The sequence below is a fragment of the Malaclemys terrapin genome, chromosome 17 (genome assembly GCF_027887155.1).
Source record: "Malaclemys terrapin pileata isolate rMalTer1 chromosome 17, rMalTer1.hap1, whole genome shotgun sequence".
NCBI classification, from domain to species: Eukaryota; Metazoa; Chordata; order Testudines; family Emydidae; genus Malaclemys; species Malaclemys terrapin.
In genome coordinates, this window is record NC_071521.1 from 4886909 (window position 1) to 4900427 (window position 13519).

Sequence of the window (13519 nt, forward strand, 5' to 3'; positions counted from 1 at the left end):
CACATTAACTTCTCTTCGGCAGTCTTTGGATTTATTCGAAAATATTAATGCCACTGACTGGCTGCTATATGGAGGCATAACATAATTTAGAGTGGACTTGTTTATTGCATAAGAAAATCTCACCAAGGTAAAGTGAGAATAAATGGCCTGTTTGGGAACACAAAGGGATTAATAAGCAATAAACACACTATACTCTGGTTCATACCCAATATCAATAGATTTTACAGAAGAATTCAACACAATCAGTGGTAACATTTATCAATGTGCTGTATAATGCCATGACAAAGACTCTTCATGTACAAATATTTCTGGCTCCATACAATCACCCTGCAATCAGCTGCAATGGGAACTAATTGGCACCCTGGATCTCAGTCTTAGCAGGAAAGACAAGGACTGAATGGGTCATGGAAACGGAACTATCCACTTTTAACCCACCCGAGAAAGGGTAAAACACGACAGTGGTGGTGGAGGGGCTCGCACCGTCCCTGCCAATCAGTGGATGAATAGTGACCCTGGAACATCAATCCGATACTCTGGAACCACAATTTCACTCAAGATTAGTAAAATGAGAGGAAAGCTTCCTTCAGTCTGTTGATCAACTTGATACCTCTGTACAGGAACAATGAATTCCAGTTACATTTATTTACCAAACATTCTTCAAAGGCTAACCAGCTGCAGCTGCAATACAATGCCTTGATTACCAATGTCAAAAAGATAGAGCATGAAATTAACTTCCCCTTATTCAGTGGGCAGAGAGAAATGTAGCTTCACGCTACACTAATTCGGTGCCCCTGGTATGAAAACTCCCCATTATGATGTCTCGTCAAATTAGAGCCAATGATACAAGGGTGTCGTCTCTATCCTCACACAACGCTATATTTTGTAATTAAGACAGCCCTGAAACAACAGCCTTGCTTATGCAGAAAAGGTCAGGAACGCAAGCCATATTTTTTTGCAAGCTAATTGTAAGATGCATGAAGCCAATTATCACAGTAGCACCGCATATGGCTAAGTAGGAAGGATTTTATAATTTTGTTAGATGCCTTCGAGACAAGTCAAAGTGTCAGCAGGGCTCCCCATGGGGCCACAGTGCTCTGTTTTGTTTGGGCTGCTAGGAAATTGGGAAGCAGACAAACCCACAAGGGGAGAAGATTAGAATCACTCCAAATTCCAACTGACCCCACTTCCTTTATTATTTTTCTTCATTCACTGGGACAATTCATCTTGGCTTGAAAAATGTCAAAGGAGAATATCGGCCTTTTATTCAAAGGCACCCGATACAAATTCCTTATATTATTTACCCAAGTTGACTTCCTCATTTGAGAGGGAAAGTCCCTACCTATTTCCTTGTGAATGTCAAACCTGTTTATGTTGGATAGCCTCAGGGGCACAAAATGCACCCCGCACTCCCTACTCCGCCACACAGAAACAACTGAGCCCTGCCTGCCTCAGGAGACACTGTAGCACCACATTGTGCCTAGCCTGTCTCAAATCCCATTAGCAGAGATGGGTGGGTGGGTGTGTGTGTGTTGCACAAGGGGAATTATTTAAAAATTGTCTCTCTATAAGGGTTGACAATAAGGCCGATCTTCATTCCGTTCATACTCATTAAGAGCCTTCACTAGGTTTCCTTAGACAAAAAATTCAAGGCAAACAATACTGTGAGACTAGGTCTGAGCCTGCCAACACCCTGACAGTAAACACTCCCATCACCATTACACATGAAGAACAAAACTGCTAATTCCACTCCCAGCATTCCTTCAATGAATCCCCAACCAGGAAACTGACTCAAGCAAATACCGCCCCCGTCATCCATCATTAACTGCAGCATCAACTTGATTTCAAAGGGGAATAAATACTATTGTCAACATGGTGTAAACCTAAGCCACCTGTATAAGGGAAGTTATTGTATGTTACATGGTTGAATACTTCCGTTTCTAAAGGAGAATCTTTGCTTCTGATTCAGTGCTTCTTGTGAATCAAACTATAAACAACCTCTTACTATTAAGAACAGCTTCCCTTCTTTAATGTTTGAGTATCCTGACTCTATGTTTATTTAATGCTGTGATAAAAGAGGATGAACGTTACCTTTTGGTGAAGAACAGATATTCTCTTTCTGCAAAGCAGCTCCCTCTTTCGTTTTACCATAGTCTTCCAACATAGCCATTAATTAGAGACCAGTAATTAATTTTCTGGTTCATGAAATATTTTGCAAAGGAATCCCATTAACAGGCTGATTTGCATATTCCTAAACAAGGTTGCCTGGAAATAAGTGCAGGTACTACAGGAGGCCAGCAACCCTGTGATTGTCCTTGAATCTTAGCCACACGTTATTGTTCACTGATGGGGGGTGGGAGCAGACACCATCTAGTGCGTGATAAAACAGACCCAATTATCTGTCAAATGCTCCTTGTTTTTTACTGTCCTTGGATGTTGTGTTTTGCATTTCAATCCCTGATTGTTGATAGAGCTAAATGGTTTTCATACACGGTGTCATCAAGTTTGACAGCCTGAACAGTGCATTCGGAAAGCAGGCTTGTCATGAAAGCCACAGGCCTGTTTGCAGTGTTCAGCACACTATTAGTTCACTTTTGACTGAACACCCTGCTTTTAATAACTGAACCTGCCTGAAAACCCTCACCGTCTCATGCTATTCAAGTAAGTAGCTGGAGGAGAGTGCACTGTGGCACTTCCGAACACAGCTCTGAAAGGCATTCATGCATTCCAGGGCCAGCCAGTGGCCTCGTTCTGCAATATGAGTCATCCTTCCTCACACAGGAAATAAAGTGACTCTCTCAGACTTCGCACGGCAGGTTCAGAGGCCACTGTATTCTCATCAGGCCCAACCACCTTCACTAGGATAGAAATGTAGCAGATCTGATTCCCGGAGAATAAACAATTGCCTTTTAGATCTAAAAATGGATTTCATTCTCCAATGTACTTTACTAGCACGGTGCAGCTTTTTAAAGTGATAGATGCGCTATGGCTAGGCCAAAAGAAGCCTTTCAAGTGTCACAGTCCACTGGTTGCGCATGTTCTCTCCCCCATGGGGGCTGTAAATAAGAATCTAGGATAGAGAAAAGAATTTGGGGAGGGGGGAATGCTACTGTAAGTCCTCAGTGCTATTCATTAAATTCACCGCTGCATCCCTTCCAAGACTGAGGCTCATTTAACAATTGGCCATATGTTCAGACTTTTGCAGAGCCAAAAAAAAGCTTAAATGGAATGTTGTTATCTCCTGGAATTATGTAGGAAAACTTGCAAAATAATCACAAACCTTTGTAATTGAGTCTCTCTTAATTCTAAATGAGTTCTAGGTATGCACAGAAAAGTACACTCAGGAAAGATCAATATTGTAATTAAACAATTTAGAGGGTTATTTATTTATTTTGCTGATTTACTTCTGTATTTGTTCATAATAGGCGGTACAAAAGGTCCCAAGTGCTTGATGAACTTACATCTTTATATAGAAATACCATATGATCATTTTAACAGGCTAAAACAGTGGTTGTCTATATACAGAAGGAGCTGATGGGATTTTCCCCTTTCACACCATACAAACATTTAGGGGATGTTGCATTGCTAACACCCAAAACCCCATTAATTTCAGTGAGTTTATACCAGAGTAACAAGAACAGGGAAATAAACGTGGAAGAAGTAAAGGAATTACATTTTACCATGTCAATGTAATCGGAGGGTATTCATGCCATGAAAAGTAGACTGTACAACTGCCTCGTCTAATTCTGCTCAAGTTTATCTAATGAGTTCTAACAAGACAGGTATCAATCAAAGCCTTAGATATGAGAGATGAGATGAGAAGAGAAGTCCAGGCCCTTCACCTTGTGTGGAACACTAGCTGCCTCTGCCATGTAGTCACCAAGATCCATCAGTGCAAAAATAAAAACTCAAAAGAAAAAGAAACCCAATCTCCAGCAACGAAAACCTTATAACCGTGACACCCAGAGCCAAATAACCCATCCTGTGCTAAATGATCAGTTGTAAGGAAAGTTCCACTCCATGCTAGTCTGTTAATTCAGTACATTAAATTTGCTTTTTGTTTATTCTTTTAAAAAGGAATTAAACTTAATTTACTGAAGTAAAAGGATAACATGGAGCTGGAGTTGGGTTCATAAAGAAACTATTTCATATGTAGGGCGCCAGTTCAAATCTACCCCAGCTTGGGAGAGATTGAAAGTTACCACCACCAGACGGGGGCCTCAGGGCAATGCATTTGGTGGGCTCAGTCTAGTTTCCAGGGGCCAGGTCGGCATACCGAAGAAAAGAGCTGCCACAGTTGGCTTCCTTGTTAGCTCAGCCGAGAAGACAAAGTTGGGAGAAAACATGGAGACCTACCGACCCTAGACATGGCTCCTTCCAATTAAGGTGGAGGTGTGCTATTGGGAGACAGGTAGTGCTGCTGCTCGTGCTACACCTTTCCCCCAAGGAAGAGAACTTCCTTCTGCCAGGCTGAGAATCCGGCATCTTGGACAGCACTGAATTCAGAGGATATTTTTAAAATACCCTTTATTGTTGTGAAAAAGCCCCAACACGGGATCTTTGCCATTGCAGTTATGTTTCTCAAGAACACTAGAAAGGCCAAACCAGGGTCTTGCACAGATCCCAGACGGGAGGCGTGGCAGTCCATTTTAGTCAGGTTGAAAGCCGTAGGCATGTCACACGCCAACAGATGGTTAATTATCTCAATTTTATTGTGATTTAGCTCCAAGACAGACAGTGTGCCAGCACTGATGTTAGCAAGCTTGGCTGCCTCACCAGTTATTGGAGGGCACTCTTGTCCTCCATTTCTCGATGACCGTACCAGTAAATCCAATTCCCCACCCTTCTGAAAATCCTCAATTAAAAGGAAGCCCTAAAGCTAGGGACTATCATTTGCTCCTGAACTCAGACCCTGTCAAGACGTTTCTAAGAGTTAGAGCACTCAGACTTCAGGACATTGTCAACAGTCATTACAGCAGTGAGCAGAGAAAAAACACAGACACACACAGTTTTCCCCTCTAAATGAGGGCCCCAGCCTGATCCCACCAAGATCAAGAGCAGTCTTCCCATTGATTTCAGAGGAAGAAGGATCAGGTTCATTGCTCATAAACTTAAGTCTAAAAAAAAAAAATCCCATGTAAAAGGGTTCAATTCCTGGGAGTCTTCTTTCTCTTTGAATACATTTTTCAAAAGGTCAGTATAATAAAAATCAATTGGAAATAAACTAACAGCAGTAATTAATAACTACAGCAGAGTAATCCCCTTCCCCTTAGTTATCCATATGCCACTCGCTGTCTCAGACCTGTCCTAAGCACTGTAACTCCTCACGTATTTTACTAGAAGAACGGGGGTCCAATTAAAGGAGAACACGTTCGCCAAATGCTTGATTTGTGGCAGATTCCAAAGTGGCCGATACAAAGGCGAACATTCAGCACTCCACAAGAAAAACTGTCAGTCACTGTAATAAATCAAGCCACAGCCTCTTTTACCGCTAACGAGCAATCTGACTAGCCAACAAACAGACAGGAGGGTTCATTCCACAGCCCTCATTTATACCTTGCATTTGTATAAACAGATTGCATCAGATTAATGCACATCTCATGATGAATAGTTGCTCATATTGGGTCAGATTCTGCCACTCTTACGCTGAATAGAAATCAGTGGGGATTTTCACAGAGTAAGGTGCTGCCAAGCACGAGTAAGGATGGCAAGACCCAGCATCTACCACGCAAAAAACTCTGATTTTACTCCACAGCAACTTACTCAATTCGATGTAAGCCCGAAGTACACCTTTTCCAGATCTACAGAATAGCAGGCCAGTCCTGATTCACATCTCTTTCCAGACAACATAAAACCCAACAGAGCGAGGCACACGGGAAATCTTTGCTACAAACTAATGCATTGATGGACTATCTATGGTATATTTTACACAGCACTTCGAATGATTCCTCAGACAGTCTGCACGAAAAAACAATCAAAAGGTGTCAGCTGAGAGTTCATTAAAATATATTTCCCTGAGGTTCAATTGCCAGACACACACACACACACACACACACACACACACAGAGTCCAACTTCACAAATAAATGCCTGGATATGAAAGTGGAACCTCTGCAGATGCCATTTAAACTCCAGCCAAGAAGAGAACAGGCATGTCAGAACTGCCATCCCTCCTCTAAGAAGGGAGCAGCAATCTGACCGTCCATGAGAACATGGCCTCTTTCTTTGTGCCAATATAAAGTACGAAAGCCAGACTGTTGTAAAATTAACAAGGCAATTCTGCACCGGTGCCAGTGAGACATTCTGCCAACATTTCCCATATTTAATAATGGTTCCTGGTTTTGTTTTGTAACAAAACTCCCATCACGCAGACTCTCCCCCTATTGTGGTAGGTAACCACTTGCTTTTTGAAATTTACATAATTTATTCGAGTTCATAATCATATGTCTGTTTATATAAAAGAAAACATATGGTTCATCCGTTTACATCCAGACTCTGTATGACTGTATGTGTGTGATGCATACATCGTATTCTATCTGGCTGAATCTGGGTGTGTGTGTGTGTGTGTGTGTGTGTGTGTGTGTGTGCGTGCGTACACACACACTATTTATTCACTTGTACCATATACAGCTGGATAGACAAGATGTGTGAGAATCAAAGGAAAAAAGCAACTAAGGGGCATGATACATAACAAAGATGCTGACACACCGACTCAACTACAATCTGCCAGGGCTAATATTTAAGACACATGCGTTTCGATTGTATCCATTGCTTTGCTCACTTTTGCCATGGCATCTCTTTCCCAGCAAAATTCTATGAAGCCCTGGTACACACAAATAATGCATGGTTATCGCAGCTTCTCACACCAGATAGGAAGGAGAATCAGCCTGGATACAAGACGGAGTCACCAACCAAATGTTTAAAAGACAAAATGTTCTGATCCAAGCTGCTTCCTCTGAAACACTTCTTAGGTCACAGGGAACACAAGGAAACAGTGTGGAAAATGAGCAAGAATGGTGTGAAACATTCACGTCCTTTTACATACAGAACTTCGGATATTGTGCTTTTTGTAGACATAGGAACTTAATACTTTAAAGTTAACAGTCATAACAGAAACCTTTGGGTGTGGCTCCAAGAGGCTCAGCAGATACAGCGGAGAGATTTCTTTCACCTCTAGGAGAACAGCAGTTGACAAAGACAACGTCCTATGTAGGGTTGCCAATTTTGGTTAGATGTGTTCCTGGAGGTTTCATCACAGGATATAATCTTTAATTCAAGATTAATCTGTAATCCCTGGTCCTATGCAAAGTGATATTAGCGTGTATTGTGGCTCTGACACAGCTATCAAAGCTGGACAGGCTGGGCACTTGCATTCGAGAGGAAAAAAAAAAAAAAAAGCATTGCCTGGTCCCCTACAAGTCAAACACAAATGTATGTGGCAGGAAATGAAGTTTACGAGGCAATGCACTAACAGAAGACCTTGCATTAGGGTGACCAGACAGCAAGTGTGAAAAATCGGGATGGGGGTGGCGGCATAATAGGAGCCTATATAAGAAAAAGACCCAAAAAATCGGGACTGAGCCTATAAAAATCGGGACATCTGGTCACCCTATCTTGCATTTTCAGTTCCTTAGCTCTCCTATGCACAACTACCGGTGGTTGTGTTCACTGCTAGTGAATGTCACCTTTACTCTTCCCAACCCCTGAAGACCTACACTGAAAACCTACAACAGCCACTCAAAGAACCAGCCAATATGAAGGCTGCAGAAGGTCTGTCTGTATCTGACAGCAGACTAACAGCTCAAGAACTCTTGAGACTCTCACCCTGGGAGAGAGACTGATCCACAGAAGGGAAAGGGAAAGGGAAAGGAAGTTACAAGTCCTAATTTGTGGTGATTACTGTTTTGTCATCCCTGCAGGGAAGGTCAAGGACCCAGAGTAAAGTCCCCTCCCCATGTTACCAATTCACACAGAGAAACAAACCTTCTAGCTAGACTTTTGATGTACATTTTAGAGAAAACAGTGTCTAATGCAGCCAGCTCTTCCTCTGAGAGCAGCAGCAGCAGCAACAACAACACAGGCACATCCCCTGATGCCTACCTAGGCTCACTTGGCTTCCAAGCAGAACACAGTGCCCTACTTAGAGTCTACATGAAAATCTCAGCAGAGGCATCACATCTGCTCTCCCTCTCCATATGCGAACCTCTGAAATACAGCGTTGCACTGGTCAGCAAAACCCTTTCACTTTCAGATTCAGACACTTTCAGAAGGAGAGATGCTTGTAGGCAGCACCAAAGAAAAATACAGACCACTTGTTGTCATTTATGGGGCTTCAAAAATTAACACCCATTTCCCTACCCAAATAAATAACGCCAAAAAGAAAATGTTGTCATTGCTTTTAAAACAGAAGTACAAAGCGGATTCCAAAGCAAAGACTACACCATGTTTTAAGCCACTATTGCTACAACATGTTCCCAACCGTTGATCTACATCATCCTTAGCATCTGGTCATTGCTATTTTTCATACATGGAGTTTTCTTGGCTCTCTTTTCCTATTGTGTCACTCTCTATTGAGATTCACATTAAAGCTGAAAGGTTCCTCTTTTGCAAGAGAACGTTTGGTTCATTTCCATGATTGGCCATGGAGTCAGACTTAGCCAACTCTGACCTTGATCTGCGAGAGTCAGTAAATAAATATGTTCATATAGAAATACGCATCACTTTAAGTGTGTGTGTGTGTGTGTGTGTGAGACATGAACACGCATGTATGTACATCTATAAAGCAGATAAAGGGCTCATCTCATTCCAGCTCAGAATTAATAAAAACTGGATTTCACCCCCTTTGATTTTGTTTTAAATCTGTCTCCCCGGCTAGCCATCCCCTGTCAAATGCTTCCTCTGATCCATCTGCACATTCCCCACAACACACCCTCTCCCGGATGAAAGCTCCTCTCGCGGCTCAGCAGGAAGAAGCATCCAAAGGATCCAGCCCAGTAAACGAAGGGGGTCGATGGCCGGAGGAAGGAGGGATTTGTGGAAGCAGTGAGTTGATATTATTAAACATTGCTGTCTGCAGAGTGTTGTGTGACCCTGTAATACTCAATGTAGCACAGTCTGCGAGCACCTCCCTCCCTCAGCCTCATCTTCTGCAGCTGCATCCACGAGCTATTTGCGTGCCAGGGCAGGGGCTTAGAGTTTATTACCAAATTTAAAAAAGTAGACTAGATGGGTTTCTAATCCTGATAGCCTAAAAAGGGTGGATTTGCATTGTTTGCTCTTCTGCAAATTAAAATCGCCCCTCGCTGTGATTAAATGAGCCCACTTCTACTGCACATTTAGCCCTATGCTCCAAGTGAGATGAGCAGTATATTAGCAAGCCCAGGAAAATCAATAACCTCATTCTCTCTCCCTCCCTCCCGCGCGCACACACACACACACGTTCCCTTACCTTTCATTGTCCACACTCCTGAAGCCAGGTAAAATGTGCCGGAAGCTGCTGTTCCTATCAAGCTTGGGCTGGCTCTTTGTCCTTTTGATGGAGCCTTTAAGCCGACGGCTGAGAAACCCCTGTGGGGTGAGATAAGAATACTAAATTATAACCCCCCCCAAAAAAAGAGAGAGCGCGGGAGCCCTGAACCTGCTCCCTTGCACCCAAGCACGACTAGGCAAATTGTTCTCTCCAGCACCCTTCAGCTGCAACTGCTGGAAGCATTGTTCGTGCTGTCAGCTCCAGCTCCAAGGATTCCATCCAACATCTGCTCCCAGCGCTTGCAGAGGCCAGCGAGCTACGTAGACGCGAGACTCCCCTAAGCCTCGGTTACCTTGGCAACCATCAGCTCACATAAAAATACTGTCTGAGAGACAAGACTAGCATATTGCAACTCCCAACAAGAGGAAACATTTGGACTCGCGGTTCTGTTTGACTCAGCCTGGCACCGCTGCCAGGACTCTCTGCCAGGCACAAGGACTTGCTTGCTCCATGCCACAGCGACTGGAATAGGGATTGACAATAATTTACTCACCTGTCCGAAAACCCCCAATTGCTTGCTCCAGGCGAGTGGAACTGGACAAGGCTGTTTTAAAATGTATCATCAAATATCCTCCCCCCCCACCCCACTCCTACAATGGGCAGCTTTAGAATAACCTACATACACATCCTACACTACCTGCATAGAGAGAGGACAGACCTATACTGGACAGACAGCATATATGCGGTGCCACCTCCCCTCTGAAATATAAGTAGCAGACACTGCAGTGCTTTAAGGCTAGCATTAAATGTTTTAATAGCAAAGCTTCTAATGTGTTATTTGCTTATTGCTATGAGTTATTGTCCTACATAATCTGAACAAAGTAAGGCAATAAAAGAATCATGCTGCTATGGTGCCCAGCCCTTATAGGATAGGAGAAGGGCTGAGGAGACCGCCATAATGACCATAAGGTAACAAGCCATTTAAAAGGAACAAAAACATGGTGATAGGAGCCCAGAGAGCAATTCCCCTCTCTGGGATACATGGTCATAGGAGGGGGCCAAGGCAGATGGAAGCAGGCACCTTGGCCAGTTATTTCACAAGCTGAGATCTAGCATGTGCCTCTTTTCAGTCCTATCCTCACTGAGGTGGTGATGACATGCTTAGCCCAAACTAGGATTCTGACATCCGAGAGAATGGAACCTCACTCGCAGGTAAATTGAGGCAGTCCCCCCACCTGGGGCCCATGGAGCATGTTCAGCCATGCTAGGCTATTCCACTTTTCCAACCAATCCTGGGAACCGGTTCTGTCTCTCTCTAGGTGTCTCCTGAATATAAACAAATGCACGCCTGCATTGTGTAAATAGTGTCTCTCGCTTTCAAGAAGAGACTTGTGAGAAGAACCAAGTACAGCTAAATGAAACACAGGCCCTCAATCTGTCCATTCTCATGAAAAACACTCATTCCCAGACACAGTGTCAATGGGTCAGATAAGATGTTCTGCAGTACCAGGACTTCCTGGGGCAGTGTATGCAGTCTTCTGATTTACAAGCAATTACCTAGTTTGCAACTGTATCAAAAAACAGACATTCAGATAGGTAAAGGTGACTCAGATTCACCCAGAGGCCAAGTCCCCCATGAATGCGGCATGTAACCTGTATTCCTAGGCCAAATCATTTTTTCAGAACCACTTGTTTCATTGGAATGGGGATAGAATCATAGAATCAACTGGAAGGGACCTTGAGAGGTCATCTAGTCCAGTCCCCTGCACTCTGAACTAAATATTATCTAGACCATCCATAGCAGAACATGTGACTACCAGGTCATGCTACAAGAGAAATGCACAAGACAGTGAAGGCCCTTTCAGAAAGCACTGCAGTTGTGGAAAATAGCCATTATAGCATTTTCCTCTCTATGGAACAGGGAAGTGAGAAGAAGCCCAGACAAAGGGCACACAAGGTCTCTCTGCAGTAGCAAATCTGGAGGTCTTTTTAAAAAAAACCCACCAAACAATAAGTCTCATCAAAGGTTACATCCTCATCTATTGCCTCATAGACTTGCCAGACCATTTGTTCTTTCATGCATGCCTTAGACATCCCCACACTTGCTATGTCACTCTACAGTCTCTTGCATGTCCAGCACACAGAGAAACAGACCTTTTATATGTTACCCAACATTAAACACACACTGGGTGAAATTCACCTCAGAGTAAACCAAAGGGAACAGTTGTATAATCTGTTAAATCCAGTTGTATAATCACTGGCCTCAGTGGGGTATCTGGGCTCTGAAAGGGAGGGAGAAGCATTTTGCCACACCCATATAGCCTCTCTGTACCATTATTTCCTCCAAGGCAACCAAAAAAAGAAAGATCCAGCAACTTTCTCTTGGACATACTGTAGTTTCTGCCATATCAGATCAGACCCTCAGTCCATCAAGTCTGGTCTTCTGGTACAGGCAACAGCCAATACGTGATGCTTCAGAGGAAGGTCAAAGGGAAAAAATGCAACTGGCCAATTGTGCATTGTTCCCTAACCCCTGTGGCAAACCGGCTTCAATCCAGAAGCAAGAGATTGGACTGCCTTTATCTCTGCAGGCCTAGCTAAAATATTATATGTTTTAACTTTATCAAGCCACTTCTTTAAAATCCAGTAACAGCTCTTAACTCTGGACAGGGAACTGAGAATGCAACAAACATATTTTTCTGTAACAAACGATCACGGCCATCTCACGCTATCTTACATTTCACATCTTGACAATTGCTAGATGATTCGAGCAGGGCTTGGAAATTAAAATTGAAGATTGCAATAAGACATTGCATTCCTTCTGTTCCCCATTGTTTTAACATTCATCGTCACCAGCAGGAGAACACACTGTGCCATTTTCAGTTTTCATTGCCAGCTTCAGTGCGAGAATTAGATGTCAGAGATTTTAATGTGGGTAAATTATAACATTATATCAACACATTACACTTACATAGTGTGTGTCATTCATACATAAGGAACTTCACAAGAGTGGGAAACTATTATTCCTGATTTTTATAGATGGGGTAACTCAAACCCAGAGTGGAGAACTGGCTTGCCCCAGGAAAAGAGAGAGAGAGAGAGAGAGAAAGAAAACAAGCAGGAATTGGTTTCTTGGGCGTGTCTGCCATGCTTTTGTGGTATAACAACAAGTAGAATAAGACTATCCAGCTCATCTTCACTGGTGACCATAGACAAGATTTGAACTCTGATCTCTAGAGGGGATGCTAGTTGCATCTTCCAGCACCACTACTTCTCTACTCCAGTCTTGATACAATCTCCTGGAGAGTCCCTAGTGGTTAGAATAGAGCATTCTGCTGTCCTCCATATGCTGTTTATAAATCTTAGATTGAGAGTTCTTTGGGGCAGGGTCTATTTCTACCTCAGTGTGGGCAGCATTTAGTACTAATAAATAAATGATAGGAAACACTGTGCTATTATCTTAAATAGATTAAATATTCAGAAGCACAAAGACAGTTTAATAGGCTATAATACAAATGACAATCCACTGAAAGCTGAAGGAGAACAAAGTATCCCTCCAGAAACAACCACACCGGAAAGTCATCAGAAACTCCAACCTGTATAAGTCCCCTCCTCAACATAACTCAACTTGCACTCCGTGAGTTCTGACGTTACAGAAAGGTCAGAGGAGCTCAGTGTTTTCATAAAGCTGCCAATGCACCTTTGTAGCACTTTCCCTTTATAAATCAACAGCAAGTCTTTGTTGTGCTGGAATTCTGTTCTCCCTCCTTGGCACTTCAGGCAGGTGACATAGCTAGAATTTGGCACGTGCTATGCAAAGAGGAATTTCCCCACACCACCACCATGCCAATGCATCTCAAGCCTGGTGGCACGCTCCTGCTATTCCAAAAGGGAGATTACCTGCTACGCTGATGTTGGGAGGTGCTTCCAGGAGGTGGATACATGCACACACAGCATTGGAGAGGCCCTAGGGGACAACTTGCTAGAAACTTATGCCAGGATTTGGACATATGTCTCCAGCAACAAATGACAAGTGCACTAGCCCAATGTGCCA

General features: G+C 43.2%; 1 protein-coding gene across 8 annotated transcripts in view; it reads right to left on the minus strand.

Annotated features, from left to right (window-relative positions):
- Positions 1-13519, minus strand: part of DAB2IP (DAB2 interacting protein) — a 407650-nt gene that overhangs the window by 174874 nt on the left and 219257 nt on the right. For 3 of the 8 annotated variants that reach the window (XM_054007202.1, XM_054007203.1, XM_054007197.1), the window contains one exon: positions 9445-9563. The exons of the other annotated variants lie outside the window; for them this stretch is intronic. In XM_054007202.1, coding sequence (XP_053863177.1) covers positions 9445-9563 — 119 coding nt within the window. The remainder of the gene's footprint in view (positions 1-9444; positions 9564-13519) is intronic. 8 annotated transcript variants of the gene reach the window in all.